A 22,577-nucleotide genomic window follows, 5' to 3' on the forward strand; every position below is an offset into this window, starting at 1 on the left:
TGAATGAAAAAGTTGCTTGTTAAATCGTCTCAATGAACACAAGATACTTTGAGAGTTTTCCTATGATTTTGGCCCACCAATGTGACAGCCGTATCACTATACACAGTGCGGTGCTTTAGAATTCCGCTCCTTCTGAACAGATACTTTGTGCGCAACAACCTGAAGGAAAAAATCTTCAGCCGCACAAGCCGAAACGTAGTGCGCATGCGCACTGTCAACGCTACACCCCCTCAGCGTACGGCGCAGGAAGGCAGATGACGCAGGCGCAGTGATGCTCATGTCACCGGATACGCTGGTTGTTATGGAAACGCTTTGGCTGCATTGAGAAGCCAGTAGATTCAACATGGCGCTCCCCGGGACTGTTCGTCGGCAGTTAGATTCTATGACACGCAACATATTCAGTGATGTAAGGAGAACTGTGCCCAAAAAGAGCGAAGTGACTGAGAGCAGCGGTGAGTATGGAGGCCTGCTGTACCCAGGGTGTGCCGCCAGGGGCTTGGGCTCTACGGCTGGCATCTGATATGGGCATGTGATAGATGTATGGGTACAGAACTAGCGTTGAGCGAACTTGTGTTTTACGTTCGGCGTCTAAAGTTCGGATTCGGGTTATCGAAGAATCCCATTATTAGTGTTGAGCGAACTTGTGTTTTAAGTTCGGCGTCTAAAGTTCGGGTTATCAAAGTATCCCGTTATGGATTCTAAATTCCGTTATGGTCCGTGGTAGCGGAATCCATAACGGGATACTTCGATAACCCGAACTTTAGACGCCGAACTTAAACCACAAGTTCGCTCAACACTATACAGAACGTTTGTGCATGAATGCATCCAGACCATGTCCACCAGTAACACGGGTTTCCAGTTGTGGTGGTGGTTTAACACTGGCACACTGTACCAGGACACTGCCCCTGCCCTACATAATTCTACTTACCCTCTTCGGCCTCCCGCTGCTCTGTCCTGGTCTAATATGGCTGCAGCTAATCGCTGGCCGCAGCGTTGACCCGCTCCTTTTGCAAATGGTCACATGGAGCAAGAGCAGATGGTCAATGCTGCGGCCAGTGATTGGCCGCAGCGACGTCAAACTGGAAGTTTGCATTCAGGGACCCCAACTGAACCCAGATTGCCCCTTTAAAGGGGTTTTCCAGGATCTTAATATTGGTGAACCAGAGTGGGACTCTTGGCACTGTTTGGGGGTGCCTTGGCGCTCATCCAGTTCATAGAGCCGTACATTGTATAGTGGTTGTGCTTGGTATTGCAGTTCGGTCTCATTCACTTGAATGGGTCTGAGCTGCATAAAGGCCTTGTGACTGATGGACACCATATCAAAGGCCTAGGAAGAGGTCGTAGCGCTCAAGCACCGCAGCTTCTTCAAACAGCTTATTGGCGATTGGATATTGATGAACCATCTTAAGAATAGGTCATCAATATTCAAATCTTGGAAAACCCTCTAAAGCTTCAAATCCAACCCCTTCCCGCCCTCTTCTGCGCAGTTACATTGCTGGCAGGTAATGGTTCACATTCAGCTATGTAAATGTATGGTGTTGGGATGGCATAAGCTTTGCCTGAGCTGTGAGCAGCGGGTGTTGGCCGTAACGGCTGGCATCTGAGCTTCCTCTGATCTTGGTGGCGGTCATTAACAACTGCAGCATCTAGGTGATTTTACAGAGAGCCCATTTGCACCCTATTGACGTCACTGTTGGGTGCCGATTGGTGGCCGTGACAACTAGGGGCCTAATCAAGTATATGACTGACAATAACTGCAGTACAGAAGTATAACTACCAGAATATTGCAGTGTAAGTCCCTTAGTGGGACTAAAAAAATAGCAAAAAGAAAATCAATAAAGTTTATAGAGGGGAAAAAAAAACAAGTAAAGTAAAAAAGATTTTAAAAAAAAAGATTATTGAGGAAAAACTCCTAAGGCTCAGGCTATGACGTGGTAATGGTCAGCATCCAAAGTGAACTCGGTGACAATAAGAAGTTGTTGGATAGAAATCACAATGGACAGTAGGATAGGTGTCTCCTGTGTCTGGATGGTGGACCATGAAACTGTGGGAGATGCTTGTGCTCGTCAGTGGATCATATGATGCTCTATACCGGTGGTCTGTCTGGGCCGTCCGGAGCCTGGTCACTGTGTGTGCCCTCACATAACCACTGCTCCCAACATCTCCTAACAGCTACCCTGTTTCCCCGAAAATAAGACATCCCCCGAAAATAAGACCTACCTCTAGTTTTGCCTATCGCTGTAATATAAGGCATCCCCCCGAAAATAAGGCCTCCCCGATAATAAAGCATCCCCCGAAAATAAGGCCTCCCCGATTATAAAGCATCGGCCGAACATAATGACTCCCGATTATAAAGCATCGGCCGGACATAATGCCTCCCCGATTATAAAGCATCCGCCGAACATAATGACTCCCGATTATAAAGCATCGGCCGGACATAATGCCTCCCCGATTATAAAGCAAGCCACCCCAGAATGTAAGGAGCTCACTGATTGGCCGCAGCCGCCGCCAGGACAAGCTGCCGCCTTCTTCCGCCCGCTGCTCGCTCTGCCCTGATGGAGTCTCACAACTTGGCTGGCACGGACACACAGGGGACGGGGTGACAGGTAGGGGGGGGAATATCTGATGGAAGGTGGGGGATGTCTGGTGAAGATGGGGGGGAGACTAAAAACGATAATTAAAATGACACAGGGTGATCAGAGGGGGGAATCAAAATGACACAGGAGGATCAGAAGGGGGTACTAAAATGCTATAGTAATCCCACCCCTCTGATTCTCCTGTACCATTTTGATTCCCCCTTCTGATCCCCCTGTGTCATTTTAAGTGATCCCCCTCCCCACCCTGATCACCCTGTGTCATTTTGATTCCCTTCTCTGATCACCCTGTGCCATTTTATGTGATCCCCCTCCCCACCCTGATTTCCTTTTTTTTTTTCAACAATAAATGTGTACCGTATTTTTCTTCATGGAAAAATAAGACATCCCCTGAAAATAAGACCTAGCGCATCTTTTGGAGCAAAAATTAATATAAGACACTGTCTTATTTTCGGGGAAACAGGGTAGTTCAAAATATCAAAGATGGTGGCCAGTACACCCAGGTAGATCTGGTGGTGGGTGCACGTCTCCAGGGGAAGTGGTTAGTTTCCCCTAACAAGTTGGATATCCACAAGAAATAATAAAGTATGGAGACAGCACGTCCTTTCTGTGAGGTTTATTCCAGATGCTAACAGCTAGGTCAGAAGGGCCTAGGATGGCGGGAAATGATCGTCCTGCATCTCTCTGCCCAATGATGACACCCCCCCCCCCCCCCCAAAGTCTTTCAATTGGTCAAAATGTCTTCAAGTCCATCATGGTTGACTGCTAGACATGCCTCTATCTCTCACCAAGAGGTATCCATAAGTAGCCTCCAAGAGCCTTGTTACAGGACAGCAAGGAAGCACTTTTATGCCCTCTTGCGGCAAGACCCAGTATCTAATCAGAACGCACCTGAGTGGAGGTGACTTCAATGCCAGGTTTGCCACCACCGTCTATGCTAGTGTAGCCTCTCGGACCATCTTCAATTTCCCTGCAATAAAGCATTACAGCCTTCAAATCAATGGGTTGTTTGTGTAATGTAGGACAGGACTAGGGGTGGACTTAACCACCACACAAACCAAGCAAATGCTTGGGGCCCCAGAGATCAGAAGACCATGTGCAGACATACTGCTTGTGTGGGGGAGTGCCCAGGCTACACTGCTAAGCTGAGAGTAGGGCTTAGCTGGTTGATGGGGTGGAGTTTAGCAATGCAGTGGTGGCCCCGGACATGGATCTGCTTGGAGCCCAAGAAATACCAAATCCACCCCTGGACAGGACAGGTCCCCCAGAGCGAGAGACCATCTTTGTAGCTATTTGGTTAAGCAGATCCCATACATAGGACCTTCTCTATTTATTCAGAATCCCCTAATAAGGTATATGAAAAGGGTTTTCTAAACTGAACGCCCCGTTAGTTTTAAAGAGGTTGTCCTGTTTTTGGAGGAAACCGGATAACACACACCTGAAATAAAGACTAGATTGTTACTTACCTGACAGATGCGTCACTCTGGTTCTGATTACCCGGCTGACATCACGTGACCACTGCAGCCAATCACTAGCCTCTTCGGTGTGTCTGGGACCGAACAGAGGTCATCCGAGTCTGTTGAGTGAGTGTGTGGACATGCTACACTAAATATTATATTACCATAGTTTAAATCAATCCCTTAAAGGGGTTTTCTGGGAGTTTAAAATATTGATAGGATAGTCATCAATAACGGATCAGTAGGTGTGACGCCCTGCATCCCCGCTGATCACAGCACTCCAGTGAGCACTTGGCCTTCTCGCAGCGCTGTCTATTGAATTGTGGCTGTGCTTGGTATTGCAGCTCAGCCCCATTCACTTGAATTTTCCTGAGCTACGTCTAGACCAGGGATGCTCAACCTGCGGCCCTCCAGCTGTTGTAAAACTCCAACTCCAACCATGCCCTGCTGTAAGCGGAAAGCTGTAAGCTGTCCAGGCATGCTGGGAGTTGTAGTTTTGCAGCAGCTGGAGGGCCGCAGGTTGAGCATCCCTGGTCTAGGTCATGTGAATATGATGTCACTGGCCTAGGAAGAGTTCCCGGCCTCTTCAAACAGTTGATCGGTGAGGGTGGCAGGAGTTGGACCCCCGCTGATCTGATGTTGATGACCTATCCTGAGGATAAGTAATCAGTATCAGAAACCCCTTTAATTTTACTCCAGACGAGTTAGCCTAGAAAGTCAACTGGTCCCTCAAAAATAGGTTGTTCTTCATCTGCCTCCCTCAGAACTTATTCCCAGTCTTCACATATCTGTAACCCTCATCAGACGTCCCTAAAATTGGGACCACAATGTAATGGCTGCAAACCAGTTCTTGGTGTCCTAGCCTAGGTAGTCCAATACTTGGGCCAGTAGATCAGTATTGGGGTGACTGACCCTACAGCATGGCTTCTAGAGGGGGTCTTGCTTCTCGTAGCCCCTTGGACCATCACCTTGGTGGATTTAGATTCCAGACGGAGATGTTGTGTGACCTCTTTCTATCATATCACTGATTATCTTCTCTTTTAGAGGTTGACATTGTCTCCAGTTTGCCGCTGCAGATGTCGCTCTACTTCAACACATTTTATTTCCCGTTCTGGTGGATCTGTGATGTTCTAGCGCTTCAATTAAAGGTACTAATTAGAATGGATGTGTTGATGAACATGACATACACTGTTTGAGTACGCTCTCAGCGTGTGCCTTTTCAGTAGACGTTCTTCATGAATTCTTTTGCATGTTTTATTAGATGCTTCTTGTCAGCGTCACAGATCGCAGTAGAAAATGTACGGGCATATGGTACCTATCGACCATGTTGGTTGTGCATCTGGCATCTGCGAGAATATTAGATCATATAGAGTTTTCACGTTCCAATCCTAATGAGGAGAACAATCTTCTATTTGTCTGAAATCATAGAGAACTTTGGGTCAGTCATGGGGGTCCCTCTCAAACACTGAGTTATGCCCTCCCCCAACATCAAAGGGTTACATGATTTAGCTCTGATCATACATACTAGTCTTGGCACATCCCCAGGTCTACTGAGCCAGACATTATAGGAATCTAGAGTAATACGCTTGTCTGAAACTGTTTTTTGCGTTTTCGGTTTTAGGCTACTTTCACACTAGCGTTTTTACTGGATCCGGCAGGGTTCAGCAAAAACGCTTACATTACTGATAACATCTGCAGCCGTTCTGAACGGATCCGGTTGTATTATCTTTAACATACCCAAGACGGATCCGTAATGAACTCCATTGAAAGTCAATGGGGGACGGATTCATTTTCTATTGTGTCACGGATCCGTCCCCATTGACTTGCATGATCCGTTTTGCTCCGCATCCCAGGACGGAAAGCAAACCGCAGCATGCTGCCATTTGCTCTCCGGTATGCGAACGCAACCAAGTGGTTCTGTTCAGTTACGTTTTGTCTCTATTGGGGACAAAATGGAAGCGTTTTTTTTCCCGGTATTGAGACCCTATGACGGATCTTAATACCGGAAAATAGAGGTGCTTGTGTGAAAGTAGCCTTATACTCCGGGCTTCCAGGAGCCATTACCTCTTTTATTTCTTTATTCACATTGTCGTATGAGGGCTTGTTTTTTGTGGGACAAGTTGTGCTTTCTCACCATTTTATATTACCTATGATGTAGTGAGAAAATGGAAAAAATTCCAAATGGGGCGAAGTTTAAGAAAGTTTAAAAAAAAAAAACTGCTATTCTGCCATAGATTTATGTGTTTTACTTTTATGGCAAAACTGACCTGTTTCCTTGAGTTATTTGGTCAGTATGATTAGAGCAATACCACATTTACATAGTTTTTCTTGTGTTTTAATGCTTAAAAAAATAAAAACTGCACCGCCATATTCTGGCCCTCATAACTTCATATTTTATGTATGGAGCTGTGTGGGGGCTCCTTTTTTGCGGCGAGATCTGTCGTTTCTATTGATACCATTTTGGAGTGTGTGTGACTATTTGATCACCTCTTTCTTTTTTTTGGGGGGTGTAGGGGGGAAAGTGAGGCGATGAAAAAGTGTCACACCAGCCATTTTAACTTTCTTCTGTTAGATATATGGCTATATAGCCATGGCTCCTGCTGGGGTCAGAAGCTTCTGTCTGTCTGTCTAGACGTCTGTTTGTCTAGACGTTCTTTATGCGCGACCAAACGTCTAGACCGATCTTCACCAAATTTGGCGCACAGGTACATCAGGTGTCCGGGAAGGTTTTAGACCAGGTCACAGCTCTCTAGGACTTACCGTTCCTGAGATCTTCCCAAAAAATGACCTGCATTAGCCAATAGAAACCAGCAAGTCTTTCACTTAAATCCGAACTGCCATTTACACGGTCACATGTCCCTTACTTGCCACTAGAAGCTCACAGGTCCTACTCCAGGTTGCCATAACAACTGATCACAGGTTTTAGCCGTTTGCAGGTCCTTAAATATTCAGTCATATGACTACACTGCTACATGCATGGGGGGCAGGGGCCACTATTAAACGGAGCTGTGGAGGTCACTGTTAAAGGGGCAGGCACTGTGGAGGTCACTGTTAAAAGGGCGGGCACTGTGGAGGTCACTGTTAAAGGGGAAGACACTATGAAGATCACTGTTAAAGAGGTGGTCAATGTTAAAGGGGCGGTCACTGTGGAGGTCACTGTTAAAAAGGGGGTCACTGTGAAAGTCACAGTTAAAGGGGTGGTTACTGTGGAAGTCACTGTTAAAGGGGCGGGCACTGTGGAAGTCACTGTTAAAGGGGCGGTCACTGTGAAAGTCACTGTTAAAAAGGGGGTCACTGTGAAAGTCACAGTTAAAGGGGTGGTTACTGTGGAAGTCACTGTTAAAGGGGCGGGCACTGTGGAAGTCACTGTTAAAGGGGCGGGCACTGTGAAGGTCACTGTTGAAGGGGTGGTCAATGCTAAAGGGGCGGTCACTTAAAGGGGCAGGCACTGTGAAGGTCATTGTTAAAGGGGTGGGCACTGTGGAGGTCAATGTTAAAGAGAAGGCCACTGTGGAGGTCAGTGTTGAAGGGGCGAGCACTGTGGAGGTCATTGTTATGGGGGAAACTGTTGATATCTTTTTACGACACACAGAAACATAAAATGAAATAGATGAAATATACTCGTGCGAAGTCGGGTCCTTCTGCAAGTCTCTTATCTATTATATAAATAAAAATGAGTTTCTGTCTGTCTGTCTTTTCTTTATGCGCTACCAAACGACTGGACCGATCTTCACCAAATTTGACACACGGGTACATCAGGTGTCCGGGAAGGTTATAGAGCGGGTCTCAGCTCTCTAGGACTTACCGTTCCTGAGATATTTACAAAACATGACCTGCATTAGCCAATAGAAGCCATTTCGAATCACAGGTTTTAGCAGTTCGCAGGTCCTTAAATATTCAGTCATATGACGTATGACGGCACAACTACACTGCTACATGCATGGGGGGCAGGGGCCACTATTACACTATTAAACAGAGCTGCGGAGTTCACTGTTAAAGGAGCAGGCACTGTGGAGGTCACTGTTAAAGGGGCAGGCACTGTGGAGGTCACTGTTAAAGGGACGAGCACTGTGGAGGTCACCGTTAAAGGGGCGGGTACTGTGGAGGTCACTGTTAGAGGGGAAGCCACTATGAAGATCACTGTTAAAGAGTTGGTCAATGTTAAAGGGGCGGGCACTGTGGAGGTCACTGTTAAAAGGGGCGGGCACTGCGGAGCTCACTGTTAAAGGGGCGGTCACATTGAAAGTCACTGTTAAAGGGGAGGTCACTGTGGAAGTTACTGTTAAAGGGGCGGCCACTATGAAGGTCACTGTTAAAGGGGTGGTCAATGCTAAAGGGGCGGTCACTGTTAAAGGGGCGGGCACTGTGGAGGTCATTGTTATGGGGGAAACTGTCGATATCTTTTTACGACACACGGAAACATAAAATGAAATATACCCGTGCCAGGTCCTTCTGCTAGTCTCTTATATCTATAAAAATGAGTTTCTGTCTGTCTGTCTAGACGTCTGTCTGTCTGGACGTTCTTTATGCGCGACCAAACGACTGGACCGATCTTCAACAAATTTGGCACACAGGTACATCAGGTGTCCGGGAAGGTTATAGAGCGAGTCTCAGCTCTCATGGACGTACCGTTCCTGAGATATTCCCAAAAAATGACTTGCATTAGCCAACACAAGCCAGGAAGGCTTTCACTTAAAGGGAGTCTGTCATCAGCATTTCAAGTTTGTAACCCTTCCCATAGCTTTCAAACATGCTTACAGTTAATAAAAACGTTACCTTTAGCATCAATCCTGGACTTATAAAACCGTCAAAAAACATCTTTGTAGCATATGCAAATGAGGGCCCACAAGTGCCCAGGGACGGCGTTACGCTCGTAGGTGCCCTGCTAGCTCAGCCTTTTCTTCGCTTCCCCCCGCCCCTTCCTTCCCTCCGCCCGCCCATCCTTTCCCTCTCACCGCCTATCTACTAACTTGTTGTTTCGCCGAGATCCAGCGCTTGCGCAGTCAGTCCGTCGGCCGACGCATGTGCACTGTGATGCCCATTCCTTGTACAGCTTAACAGTAACTATTGCGCATGCGCCGGCTAACGGCGCGAAGCCGGCGCATGCGCTTTAATTACTGTGATGCCGTACAAGGAATGGTCATCGCAGTGCGCATGCGCCAGCCGACGGACTGACTGCGCAGGCGTGGGATCTCGGTGAAACAACAAGTTAGTAGATAGGCGGTGAGAGGGAAAGGATGGGCGGGCGGAGGGAAGGAAGGGGCGGGGGGAAGCGAAGAAAAGGCTGAGCTAGCAGTCCAGGATTGATGCTAAAGGTAACGTTTTTATTAACTGTAAGCATGCTTGAAAGCTATGGGAAGGGTTACAAACGTGAAATGCTGATGACAGACTCCCTTTAAATGCGAACTGCCATTTACACGGTCACATGTCTTTCATCAGCCAATAGAAGCTCGCAGTCCTACTCCAGGTTGCCATAACAACTGATCACAGGTTTTAGCAGTTTGCAGATCCTTAAATATTCAGTCATATGACATATGACGGCACAACTACACTGCTACATGCATAGGGGGCAGGGGCCACTATTAAACGGAGCTGTGGAGGTCACTGTTAAAGGGGCAGGCACTGTGGAGGTCACTGTTAAAAGGGCGGGCACTGTGGAGGTCACTGTTAAAGGGGAAGACACTATGAAGATCACTGTTAAAGAGGTGGTCAATGTTAAAGGGGCGGTCACTGTGGAGGTCACTGTTAAAAAGGGGGTCACTGTGAAAGTCACAGTTAAAGGGGTGGTTACTGTGGAAGTCACTGTTAAAGGGGCGGGCACTGTGGAAGTCACTGTTAAAGGGGCGGTCACTGTGAAAGTCACTGTTAAAAAGGGGGTCACTGTGAAAGTCACAGTTAAAGGGGTGGTTACTGTGGAAGTCACTGTTAAAGGGGTGGTTACTGTGGAAGTCACTGTTAAAGGGGCGGGCACTGTGAAGGTCACTGTTGAAGGGGTGGTCAATGCTAAAGGGGCGGTCACTTAAAGGGGCAGGCACTGTGAAGGTCATTGTTAAAGGGGTGGGCACTGTGGAGGTCAATGTTAAAGAGAAGGCCACTGTGGAGGTCAGTGTTGAAGGGGCGAGCACTCTGGAGGTCATTGTTATGGGGGAAACTGTTGATATCTTTTTACGACACACAGAAACATAAAATGAAATAGATGAAATATACTCGTGCGAAGTCGGGTCCTTCTGCAAGTCTCTTATCTATTATATAAATAAAAATGAGTTTCTGTCTGTCTGTCTTTTCTTTATGCGCTACCAAACGACTGGACCGATCTTCACCAAATTTGACACACGGGTACATCAGGTGTCCGGGAAGGTTATAGAGCGGGTCTCAGCTCTCTAGGACTTACCGTTCCTGAGATATTTACAAAACATGACCTGCATTAGCCAATAGAAGCCATTTCGAATCACAGGTTTTAGCAGTTCGCAGGTCCTTAAATATTCAGTCATATGACGTATGACGGCACAACTACACTGCTACATGCATGGGGGGCAGGGGCCACTATTACACTATTAAACAGAGCTGCGGAGTTCACTGTTAAAGGAGCAGGCACTGTGGAGGTCACTGTTAAAGGGGCAGGCACTGTGGAGGTCACTGTTAAAGGGACGAGCACTGTGGAGGTCACCGTTAAAGGGGCGGGTACTGTGGAGGTCACTGTTAGAGGGGAAGCCACTATGAAGATCACTGTTAAAGAGTTGGTCAATGTTAAAGGGGCGGGCACTGTGGAGGTCACTGTTAAAAGGGGCGGGCACTGCGGAGCTCACTGTTAAAGGGGCGGTCACATTGAAAGTCACTGTTAAAGGGGAGGTCACTGTGGAAGTTACTGTTAAAGGGGCGGCCACTATGAAGGTCACTGTTAAAGGGGTGGTCAATGCTAAAGGGGCGGTCACTGTTAAAGGGGCGGGCACTGTGGAGGTCATTGTTATGGGGGAAACTGTCGATATCTTTTTACGACACACGGAAACATAAAATGAAATATACCCGTGCCAGGTCCTTCTGCTAGTCTCTTATATCTATAAAAATGAGTTTCTGTCTGTCTGTCTAGACGTCTGTCTGTCTGGACGTTCTTTATGCGCGACCAAACGACTGGACCGATCTTCAACAAATTTGGCACACAGGTACATCAGGTGTCCGGGAAGGTTATAGAGCGAGTCTCAGCTCTCATGGATGTACCGTTCCTGAGATATTCCCAAAAAATGACTTGCATTAGCCAACACAAGCCAGGAAGGCTTTCACTTAAAGGGAGTCTGTCATCAGCATTTCAAGTTTGTAACCCTTCCCATAGCTTTCAAACATGCTTACAGTTAATAAAAACGTTACCTTTAGCATCAATCCTGGACTTATAAAACCGTCAAAAAACATCTTTGTAGCATATGCAAATGAGGGCCCACAAGTGCCCAGGGACGGCGTTACGCTCGTAGGTGCCCTGCTAGCTCAGCCTTTTCTTCGCTTCCCCCCGCCCCTTCCTTCCCTCCGCCCGCCCATCCTTTCCCTCTCACCGCCTATCTACTAACTTGTTGTTTCGCCGAGATCCAGCGCTTGCGCAGTCAGTCCGTCGGCCGACGCATGTGCACTGTGATGCCCATTCCTTGTACAGCTTAACAGTAACTATTGCGCATGCGCCGGCTAACGGCGCGAAGCCGGCGCATGCGCTTTAATTACTGTGATGCCGTACAAGGAATGGTCATCGCAGTGCGCATGCGCCAGCCGACGGACTGACTGCGCAGGCGTGGGATCTCGGTGAAACAACAAGTTAGTAGATAGGCGGTGAGAGGGAAAGGATGGGCGGGCGGAGGGAAGGAAGGGGCGGGGGGAAGCGAAGAAAAGGCTGAGCTAGCAGTCCAGGATTGATGCTAAAGGTAACGTTTTTATTAACTGTAAGCATGCTTGAAAGCTATGGGAAGGGTTACAAACGTGAAATGCTGATGACAGACTCCCTTTAAATGCGAACTGCCATTTACACGGTCACATGTCTTTCATCAGCCAATAGAAGCTCGCAGTCCTACTCCAGGTTGCCATAACAACTGATCACAGGTTTTAGCAGTTTGCAGATCCTTAAATATTCAGTCATATGACATATGACGGCACAACTACACTGCTACATGCATAGGGGGCAGGGGCCACTATTAAACGGACGGGCGCTGTGGAGTTCGCTGTTAAAGGGGCGGGCACTGCGGAGGTCACTGTTAAAGGGGCGGGTACTGTAAAGGTCACTGTTAAAGGGGCGGCCACTAGGAAGGTCACTGTTAAAGGGGTGGTCAATGTTAAAGGGGCGGGCGCTGTGGATGTCACTGTTAATGGGGTGGTCACTATTAAATGGATAGGCACTGTGGAGGTCACTGTTAAAGGGGCGGGCCCTGTGGAGGTCACTGTTAAAGGGGCGGGCCCTGTGGAGGTCACTGTTAAAGGGGAGGCCACTGTGGAGGTCACTGTTATGGGGGATACTGTCGATATCTTTTAACGACACACAGAAACATAAAATGAAATATACCCGTGCGAAGCCGGGTCCTTCTGCTATATACTTATATATATAAAAATGAGTTTCTGTCTGTCTGTTCTTTATGCACGATCAAACGACTTGACCGATCTTCCGTCTCCGCCCCGAGGGGCGCCCATCCATTACGCTTCATAGGGGAGGAGTAGGATAGATTGACGCATGCGTATTGCGAATCAAGAGACGCGGAGATTACAGCGTGGAGTCCTACTGTTCACCATTGAGATCTAATTACCCTTATGGATCATGTGAAGTACAGCCACAAGGCCCCAGCAAGGTAGTTTTTAATGTATATGGCTGAGTTGTTTTTAAGCACAATGCACTTTATATAATATGTCACTATTATAATATATCGACACTAAGATTAGTACTGCAGATATGGTCACCTATATGGTTGCTGCTGACTACGCACATTGCACTTATGCTGTGGTTCACATTGAAGAGTGTTTTAGACGGAATGAATTGAGGGGCGTTCACAGTTTGATCAATTAGTACTGATTGATTTCATGATGTATAAATGTAGGCACTGTTGCACTTTATAATTCACTTGGCTTGAAAAAGGTTCCGAGAGAGAACCGAAACGTTGCTGTATAACATGTGTGAATAAATAGCACATTTTTCACTTTTAAGGAGTGCCGTGGATTTTTGCGACTTGTCTACCACCCAGAATCGAGGGGTTACCGCTGGCATCCACTTTACAGTTGGCAAAGGAGTGCTGCCCTACTTTTGATATGTGTGTGTGTGTTTGTGTGTGTGTGTGTATGTATGTATATATATATATATATATATATATAACTAAGGCCTCATGCACACGGCCGTTGTTTTGGTCCGCATCCGAGCCGCAGTTTTGGCGGCTCGGATGCGTACCCATTTACTTCAATGAGCCGCAAAAGATGCGGACAGCACGCCCGTGGCCCCGAAAAAAAAAAGTAACATGTCCTATTCTTGTCCGTGCTTTGCGGACAAGAATAGGCAGTTATATTAAAGGCTGTCTGTGCCGTTCCCCAAATTGCGGAATGCGCACGGACACCATCCGTGTTTTGCGGATCCGCGATTTTGCGAACCGCAAAACACACAACTGTCGTGTGCATGTAGCCTAACGCTGTTGCTCTCAGCAAAAATGGCCAGCACTCCCTCTCTATACCAGTGGACAGCCCAATAGTGAGATGTTGAATTGTGGCATCACAACTACTGGATCGATTCAGTCCACGTGCTTTGTTTGATGGGTGCATCTCTCGGGCCTACCGCGGCTCCCCTGACTCTTGTGATACAGGCTATTGTACTGCGCTCATCATCCTGTGAGTACACTGCAGTAGACCCACTGTCAGATACAAATTGATTGTATCAGTACTATGATGCAGTCACTGCCGACACATGGATCGTTTTTCCCAGTGGATCATGGCTGTGCCCTAACATGTATTGTATAGTAAGCTGTTTTCTGTCCGTTCTCTTTGTTCCTTTTATTTCTTGCTATTTTTAAGTAGTCTTAGTGTTTTACGTACCTTTTCCACTGTCTGGACAGTCCCTTGAAGAATGCAGATGGTCCTCGGCAGCTGCTGTGTCTGGCATCCTGAAGATTGTACTGTTCAGCTGGGAGATGTGTATTTGTGATGTTTGTATGTAGCATGCTATAAGGTTGTTTTTGTGTAACATTGTGGCCTGCGGACAGAACAGAGCCTTATTATGTCCTGTTTCCAGTATATGGTCCCTGTCCAGTTCATACTGGGCTATCTGTGAGCGGCTTGTCCTGCCTTGCTCTGTATAATGTCCCCTCTCGTTAGCTCAGGGAGTTGTCTTCTCTTGTAGCAGTAGCTTATCTTTCCATTCTGTAAGTCTTTTACTATAGTATTACTAACTATAATCTGTATATTTACACCGGCTTGTGGCTTTTTCTGTTTTTGCAGTACAGTCTCCTCCCAGATCACTACAAATTCATTCTTGTGACTCTTCTGATCCTGATGTCTTTGATTGAAGTCATTCGATTGTACCTCGGATACAGTGGAAACCTGCAAGAAAAGGTGTAGTAAACGCAGAGCAGGGAAGTTTTGGGACGGCCACCTAAGTTCCGTTTCACACTGGATCCCCGCTGAGTCCCATTATAGTCAATGGGCTCTGACATGGTCAGGTAGTATCTGGCTATGCTGGATACGATGTCTTCTGCCAGGCTTTTTTTCAATCTGAACAGCGTTCCAGAAGAACTTACCACTAGTGTGAAACTATTTTTTTTTTTAAAGCACCAGCCTATGTGCTCTTCCACGATCCCGGCCACCAGAGAGGCTGGCATTTTTTCCTATAGTGTGCAAGCATGACCACTGCTGCTGGATTGAGGGGTGGTCATAGCCATGGAAATGAGCAGTGTATAATGTGCTGAAAAATGAATCCAGCCAGCAAAGGAGGTAATATGGGTAATAACAATACATTAGTAAGTGGCTTTTATTAACATTCTCTACACGATGAATGCCACTTGCTGAAGTGAGACAACCCCTTTTAAAGGAAACCTGTCACCAGGATTTTGTGCATAGAGCTGGGGACATGGGCTGCTAGATGGTCGCTAGCACATCTGCAATACCCAGTCCCCATAGCTCTGTGTGCTTTTATTGTGTTAAAAAACTGTTTTGATCCATATGCAAATGACCTGATATGAGTCCTGTGTCCGGAGATGAGTCAAGCGGAAAGGAGCCCAGCACCGCCCCGCGTCCTCCGAATCTCCTCCTTGCTGGCTGACGTCACAGAGCTGGAGCGCCGAAATCTCGCGATGCGCGAGCTAGCGCATGCGTAGTTCGTTCCCTGTGCTGATGCCAGTACAGGGAATGAACATGATGCCGACACTGCGCATGCGCTAGCTCGCGCATCGCGAGATTTCGGCGCTCCAGCTCTGTGACGTCAGCCAGCAAGGAGGAGATTCGGAGGACGCGGGGCGGTGCTGGGGTCTTTCCGCTTGACTCATCTCCGGACACAGGACACATATCAGGTCATTTGCATATGGATCAAAACAGTTTTTTAACACAATAAAAGCGCAGAGAGCTATGGGGACTGGGTATTGCAGATGTGCTAGCGACCATCTAGCAGCCCATGTCCCCAGCTCTAATCACAAAATCCTGGTGACAGGTTTCCTTTTAAGGAACGTAGCAATTCAAGAAAGGCTTGGATGATCTCCTGAACCAACATATGTAGAGAATGTGATCTGGACTGATTGTCCTTTTAGGACAGATTGGTTCATGCCATAAAGGGGGTTTTCAGCCTTTTACAAGTGAAGGTCTGTTCTCAGGATAGTCCATCACTATTTGATTGGCAGGGATCTGAAACCAGGCATTCCCATCAATTAGCTGTTTCAGTGTAGCTCCTGCGCTGGAACGATACAGCTCAGACCGCTGTGTAGTGGACGGAGCTGATTACTGCTCCTGTTCAGTTCAGTGGGAGCAGGCCTACGGCAACCAGCTCCATCCACTACACTGTTGTGTGGTTCCAGCGCAGAAGCTACACCGAAACAGCTTATCGGTGTGGTGTCAGACCCCCAGTGATCAGATAGTGATGGCTTATTCTGAGGATAGGCCTTCACTTGTAACCCTTACACATTAGTCTAAAATGTATAAAAAGAGAAAATTTTAGACATATCATATTTAGCGATCATTTTAGCCAATCGAAGACAGTCATCGTCTGAAAAGAAGTTGCTCATATTTAAAAGTTTCGCCCAATAGTTGGATGAAATATCTTCATTTTATGGAAAGATCATTCATGGACGAAGGATCTTTTTGGAAAGAACATTCCCCCCCGACTAGTTCATGGCTTAAGCCTTTCCCTGTTGGAAGTTAAAGGGGTTGGCCCATCTCAGACTTTAATGGCATATCACTAGGATATGCCATCAATGTCACGTAAGTGCAAGTCTCATCTCTGGGACTGCACATCTATCTCCAAAACAAGCCCCCAAAGTAAAGGAGAGAGCACCGCACATGTGTGGGTGCATGACACCAGAGAGACCGGTTTAATAAAGGGCATCTATATTCTAATTACTATATTGTAATTATGACTCCTGACTGGTAGACAGGGACCACATGGTTGGAGCCATGGCACTTGTTTTCCGGAAAGAGCCACATCCACAACTTCAATTTAGTGATATTCAAGAGGCCAGCTAATGGGTCTGTTCACATATTTATTTTACTAATGTGATCCTGCGTTTTTCCACAGGTTCCTGAACTAGCTGGATTTTGGCTGCTCAGCATCCTATTGCAGTTGCCGCTTCTACTTTTTCTTCTAAGTGATCCTGGCGTGGAACCGTTGCCACTTGAACGAGCGTCACATGGAATTCTGACGGCATTCTTGCTCTTTCAAATCCCTGTGTCGTCACTTACTCTACGGAAGACCACCAGACGTCTTGCTGGGAGGTTTCACCAGCTCGGAAACTTGGGTGAACATGCGTAAATGGTCCCAATCAGGGTGGATGAGGTGGTCAAGCTCTGTTACTTCAAAAATAACTGGTCTTGTATGGTTACTTCAACATCTTGTAATTGTTCCTCGTAATGAGATAAAGGCACTTTATGGGCATCTTATTGATGTCCTTCTATATAGGCTTTAACTGGTGGGAGCTATACTTCAAGGATTTTTCCTTGTTCAGATTATTGATTGTCTGTCATCAGGCCATCAATATCAGATCTGTGCAGGTCCATCTCTCAGAATCCCCCCAATCAGATGTTTTAAGGGTCCGAAGCACTCATGGTCAGTCTACCTGGATGTGGTCTACAGAAGCAGTGGTGCTAAATGTTGTAGCTTTGTCCTATTCAAGTGCCAAGACTTGGACCCTCACCTGATTCAACTTGTAAAGGGCATTTATTTTGAGGACAGCCCTATCTGGCAATTGCTTGCATCCAAACGGCAGATGAAAGAACATTGTTGGTGATGCTGAGAGCATCTGACTTGCAGATAGCAGCTCATGGTGTTCTATGTGCAATTTTCAGCCGTGCCAGGCATAGCGTACCTCCTTCCAAATGCTGACGGTATGATCTGTTAGTCACCTCGAAGCTCCGTGACCTGCAGAAGTGCACTCTACCATAGGCTTTTATATGGTTACAGAAGTTCTTGGTGGCTTTTAGTAATCTTACAATTTGCAATAGGAGGTGCATTATCCTATCTATCACTTCCCATCCTCCCTATATATGAAGTCCTTTAAAATGTCTCCCATCTGTTACATATCGTTGGGATATACAATCAATCACGATCGGACGGTGTTCTGACCTCTAGGACCCTACTGATTTGATTAATGAAAAGTCCACAGCCTTGGTTGCCGCCCCTTCGTTCCCGGGATCTGTCGGTCGGACACCCACCATCATGAAGTGATGGCTTGTCTTTAGATGAGATTTTTTTTGTAGCACTAGTTTAAAATGATTCTTCAAGGGATCATTTCTGATTTATCTTGGGCTGAGATGCGGCTTCCTGTTAGAATATTGCGGAGTCCAAGGTTTAAATTGACAGCAGAACTGACAAATGATACATGTCCTTTCCAGTTAAAGGGGCTGTCTCATCTGAGACATTGATGGCATATCGCTAGGCATATCCCAACTCTGGGACCCACACCTATCTCCACAACGGGACCCCTGAATTGAACGGAAAACGGCTACATGGCCCTCTACTCATTTCTATAGGACTGCCAAAAATAGCTGAGCATGCTCACTCACTTTTTTTGGGCACTTCCATGAAAATGAATGAAGAGCAATTTGCGCATGCACGGCGCGCTTTTATTCCCTTTCAAGGACCCGCTATAGAGATAGGTGCGGGTCCCAGAGGTGCTCTTCATTCACTTTTATGGGAGTTCTGAAAATAGCCGAGTGAGCGCACTTGGCTATTTTTGGAAGTTCCATAGCAGTGAATGGAGACCGCACAGTGCATGCACATTCACCTCTATGTGATTGCCAGAATTAGCTCAGCTGGCGCTCGGATATTCTCGCAACTGCCACAGCGCTGAATGGAGAGTGGCCACACTTGCGCGGTGCGCTCTCCTTCAGTTTCAGGGGGCCTGATCTGGAGATAGGTGTGGGTCCCAGGGGTGACATGTCACCAATTTCTCAGATGAGAAAAAAAAAAACATGTTACTGTTCAATAACTTTTTATTGCTGATGCTTTTTTTCATAATATATTCGTTCTTTCAAGAAATTGTATTACTTTTGGACGTGAATTTTTTATTTTTTCATTAAAAACATATTACTACCTTTTGTTTGATTTTATTTTCAGTAGTTATCCAGTGCTCCAAGGTGACGCTGTAGGGTGGTTACACACAGATATTGGGCGAGGTACAGAGTCTTCTCTAGGTATGCAGACGTAGAACTGAATATTTTTCATAAAAATGTGAGATACAGACAGAATTGTATTAGTGGCTAAAGGGAATAATTTGTCTTCAAACCTTATTCTCCCTTTTTCTCATGAACATTCATGCAAAACATATTTTTGAAATGATTGCAGTGTTCGCACTAGCCACTAGATGGCAGCACAATTTATAGTACTTTTCCGCTTTCCTTCTCAAAATGAACGGCTGTAGAAAGAATACGGTAGTCCTGCCATTTAGTCGAGCATTCGTATGGTCATACAGTGCGGGCATAAGCTAAGGTTTGTTAAAGGGTCTCTGGAAAGAAACAAAAACCTTTTTCATATGGAATCAACATTTAGTGGTCTCTGAAGTCCCTAGTTATTGCTTTTGGCTCTCTTCTGCCTTCCTTAGAGAGCTGTGTAAGGGAAATTGTGTCCGTATCTCAAACATGTAAGTAGTAGAGGACATGCTATTACCTGTTTACCTTAAAGTGATGGAGAGGCCATCACTTTTAAAATCCTGGACAACCCCTTTAAAGAAAACAACCCTAAGGGCTGATTCACATCTGCTTGTAACAGATCCGGCAGAGGAACAGCCTCCCGAAGTTCAGTGGATCCGACATAGCCGGACGCTGCCATGCACCACCATACCCCATTGACTATCTTCAGCCGGACCAGTTGTCCGGCTATGCCTGATCTGGTGAACTCTGGCAGGGCCTTCCTCTGCCGGATCAGTTAACTGCAGATGTGAATCAGCCTTTAGGCTCCGTTCACATCTTATGTGAATGTGTTCAGTGCATGCTCCTGGAAATCTCGGCTGAATATAGCTACAGGTGCCCGTTCACCTCAAGAGTGTTCTGTTGGCTTCTGTAGGGCTGGCATGCGTTGGCATACTTTTTTTTGAAGAAGTAGCTAAGTGTAGCAGACTGTAAGCCACCGCAGAAAACATGTACCACACTGGGACCAATATGTGACATATGCCACTGTATAACCATGTGCCCGAGTCTTCCCAATGTGGTGCTCCTGCATATTGTGAACGGAGATTTAAAGCGCCTTCATATGCGGCAGATTTCATGCGATTAAAAATCAGCTCCATTCATCTGAGTGGGACTTCCATGTGCTTTCTGCTAAAACGACCCCATTCAGATGAATGAAACGGATTTTCAGTTGCAGAAATTTTCTTCAGCAAAATCTGCCACATATAAAGGCCCCTAAAAAGGGTTGTCTGACCCCTAAGGTACAATCGACAAAGGCTGAGGATGCGTTTAACAAAAAAATAAAGCCACTCCCCTGTTAATCATCTCCCTGAGGACCATAAATGTGATGTCCCATCCATTGTCACGTGTACCGCCGCAGCCATTCACTGGCCTCGGCAGGGACAGGTTTCTAGGGGTCACAAAGTCAACTACATGAGCGTTTGGTGGACAGCTATTCCTCGTAACCCTCCATACATCTGCACACTTGGCCAACAAGCAAATGCCGGGCCGTCCATTATGTCTTTGAAGGATTGAGCAGAAATGCTGGAAGATCTACAATCGGTTTGAAGAAAGAACTAGATTAGTAATGCAGCGTGAGGAAGCAACTAGGACACAAATCCCAAAGACCTCTTACTTGTCTGACAGGTCCGGTAAGTACTTACTGATTTAGGGTCCCCACAACCGGATCTGCAAAATATGGATGTGGTCTGTGTTGCATCTGTATTTTTTTGCGGACCCCGTTGATCTCAATAGGTCTGTGGTCCGCATTTTGCAGACAATTATAGGACATGTTCGATCCTAATGCGAAACGAACATACGGATGGTCCACGTGCTTTCTGCATCCGTAAGTCCATTGTGCAAAAGGATAGAGTATTTCTGCAGACCATGGACCTGTTGGGAGCAATGGATCCACAACGGACCGCAAAACGGATACGGTCGTGTGCGTTGGCCTTAAAGGTATCACTTCTATTGGGAATAAGTAACCTGAATGCAGTCTTTCATCTTGGTGCGAAGAGTCCTGTGTGACCAGATTGCGATGTTAATGCCGGAGATGTATAGCATGCGCTCCTCTAATTACACCATATTATCACTTCTAATGACTCAGATCTGTTCTTCCATCATTTACGTTTTTATTTCTTCAATTTTGATATTGCCTTTGTCTTGGATTACTGTTCTGTTTTCTCCCTTTCTGTTAACTCTTTGTATGGTCCTCTGTCACTATCAGCCTTCTTGTTTGGCTCTACCTACTCCCCACATTTCCACACACCCCTTTAAATCTGGCCTTGTTTTCCTGCTTGTTCCTCTTCCCCCGCTCCATCTCATCCTTCACACCATCTGTTGCTTGTTAGCAGAGAAAACGACATTTCTGAGGCAGATTCTGCACCTCATCCTGTGCCAAATTCTTATATCCTTCTCTAGTTCTTATTCAATCTCAGTCACAAACTGTGTTTATAACCTCTGATGGGAACCATAGTGCCCCTGTCTAGCCTGTCTGTGCTAGAGGTGCTGAATGTGCCAAGACATGGCTATCTGCACAAAATAGAAATCACTATGTTCAACTGGGCTCTTGGATTCTTCACCGGCCTGAATATTGTGTAAGGTGGACGATCTGCCACACTAGGACGTATATCAAGGACTATACGTTAGTCAGCGACATGTTTTATGAAGATATGCAACAAATATGACTCTCAAAACCTGCACTTTACTTCTCAATCCATAACGTCTTTTTTTTTTACCAATACGATACCGCCAATCACCAATGCGCAGAAGGCAAAGCTTGGCAGAACCCAGGGATTTTGTTGCTGACAATCGAATGTGTAATATATTCCCCCGGTCAGGCACATTGGGGGTTATTTACGTTCAGAAATACGCCTATATTAGGCGTATTTCTGGCACAGATCTTGGCACAAGGATTATTTGTGCCGCAATCTGCAACTTTTCCCCCGCTCCCGCCACGTCTAAAAAAGTGGATGGGGAAGGGGACGGGCCGGTAGGTCCGTCTCAATTATCATTTTCTACATCTCTTTTAGGCGTAGAAAATGGTCTAAATGTAAGACAGCAAGAAAGTGAGCTTACATTTAGAAGCAGTTGTGGATACGTCGAAGTTATATAGAGGCCGGCACCTCTACATAACTTGGGCGTATCCACTGCCAGCGTAGGGGCTTATTAAGACTGGCGTTTAAAACGCCACTCCTAATAAATGACCCCCATTGGATTTCAACATGTCCGATCCTTTGTTCTCATGGGAAATAAGCAGCTACTCTTTTTCTACTCTGCCAATTGAAATAAATATGCTCATTCAGCCAAGTTGAAGCGGTTTTCAAGGCTCCTGATATTGATAACTTCTTTCCAGGATACGCCATTAATATCCAACTGGTGAGGGTCTGACACCTCGCGCCTCCACTGATCAGCCGTTCCCTGCAACCTCCAGCTCTGGAACTAGCACTATGAATGGAACAGGAAAAACAGCGCCGTTCAAAGTGTAGTGGCCATGCTGAGTTACTGCAGCTCAGTTTCTATTGGAGTGCATGCCAGCTGAGTTGCAGTAACCCATCATGCCCACTACATTTTGAACGGAGCTGTTCTTCCTGTTCCATTCATAGTGCTAGTTCCAGTGCTGGAGGCTGCAGGGAACAGCTGATCAGTGGTGGTGCAAGGTGTTGAACCCTCACCAATTGGATATTAATGACATGTCCTGAGGAAAGGTCATCACTGTCAG

At 46.4% G+C, this 22,577-nt stretch overlaps 1 protein-coding gene across 1 annotated transcript; it reads left to right on the forward strand.

Moving 5' to 3' along the window:
- Positions 1-297: 297 nt before the first annotated feature.
- TMEM17 (transmembrane protein 17) lies at positions 298-17,632 on the forward strand. Its single transcript, XM_040436171.1, has 4 exons — positions 298-452; positions 5,096-5,199; positions 14,492-14,605; positions 16,773-17,632. Exons 1-4 carry the CDS (start codon positions 344-346, stop codon positions 17,004-17,006), a joined length of 561 nt encoding a protein of 186 aa, XP_040292105.1. The 5' UTR covers positions 298-343; the 3' UTR covers positions 17,007-17,632.
- Positions 17,633-22,577: the final 4,945 nt, after the last annotated feature.

The sequence above is a fragment of the Bufo bufo genome, chromosome 6 (genome assembly GCF_905171765.1).
Source record: "Bufo bufo chromosome 6, aBufBuf1.1, whole genome shotgun sequence".
NCBI classification, from domain to species: domain Eukaryota; kingdom Metazoa; phylum Chordata; class Amphibia; order Anura; family Bufonidae; genus Bufo; species Bufo bufo.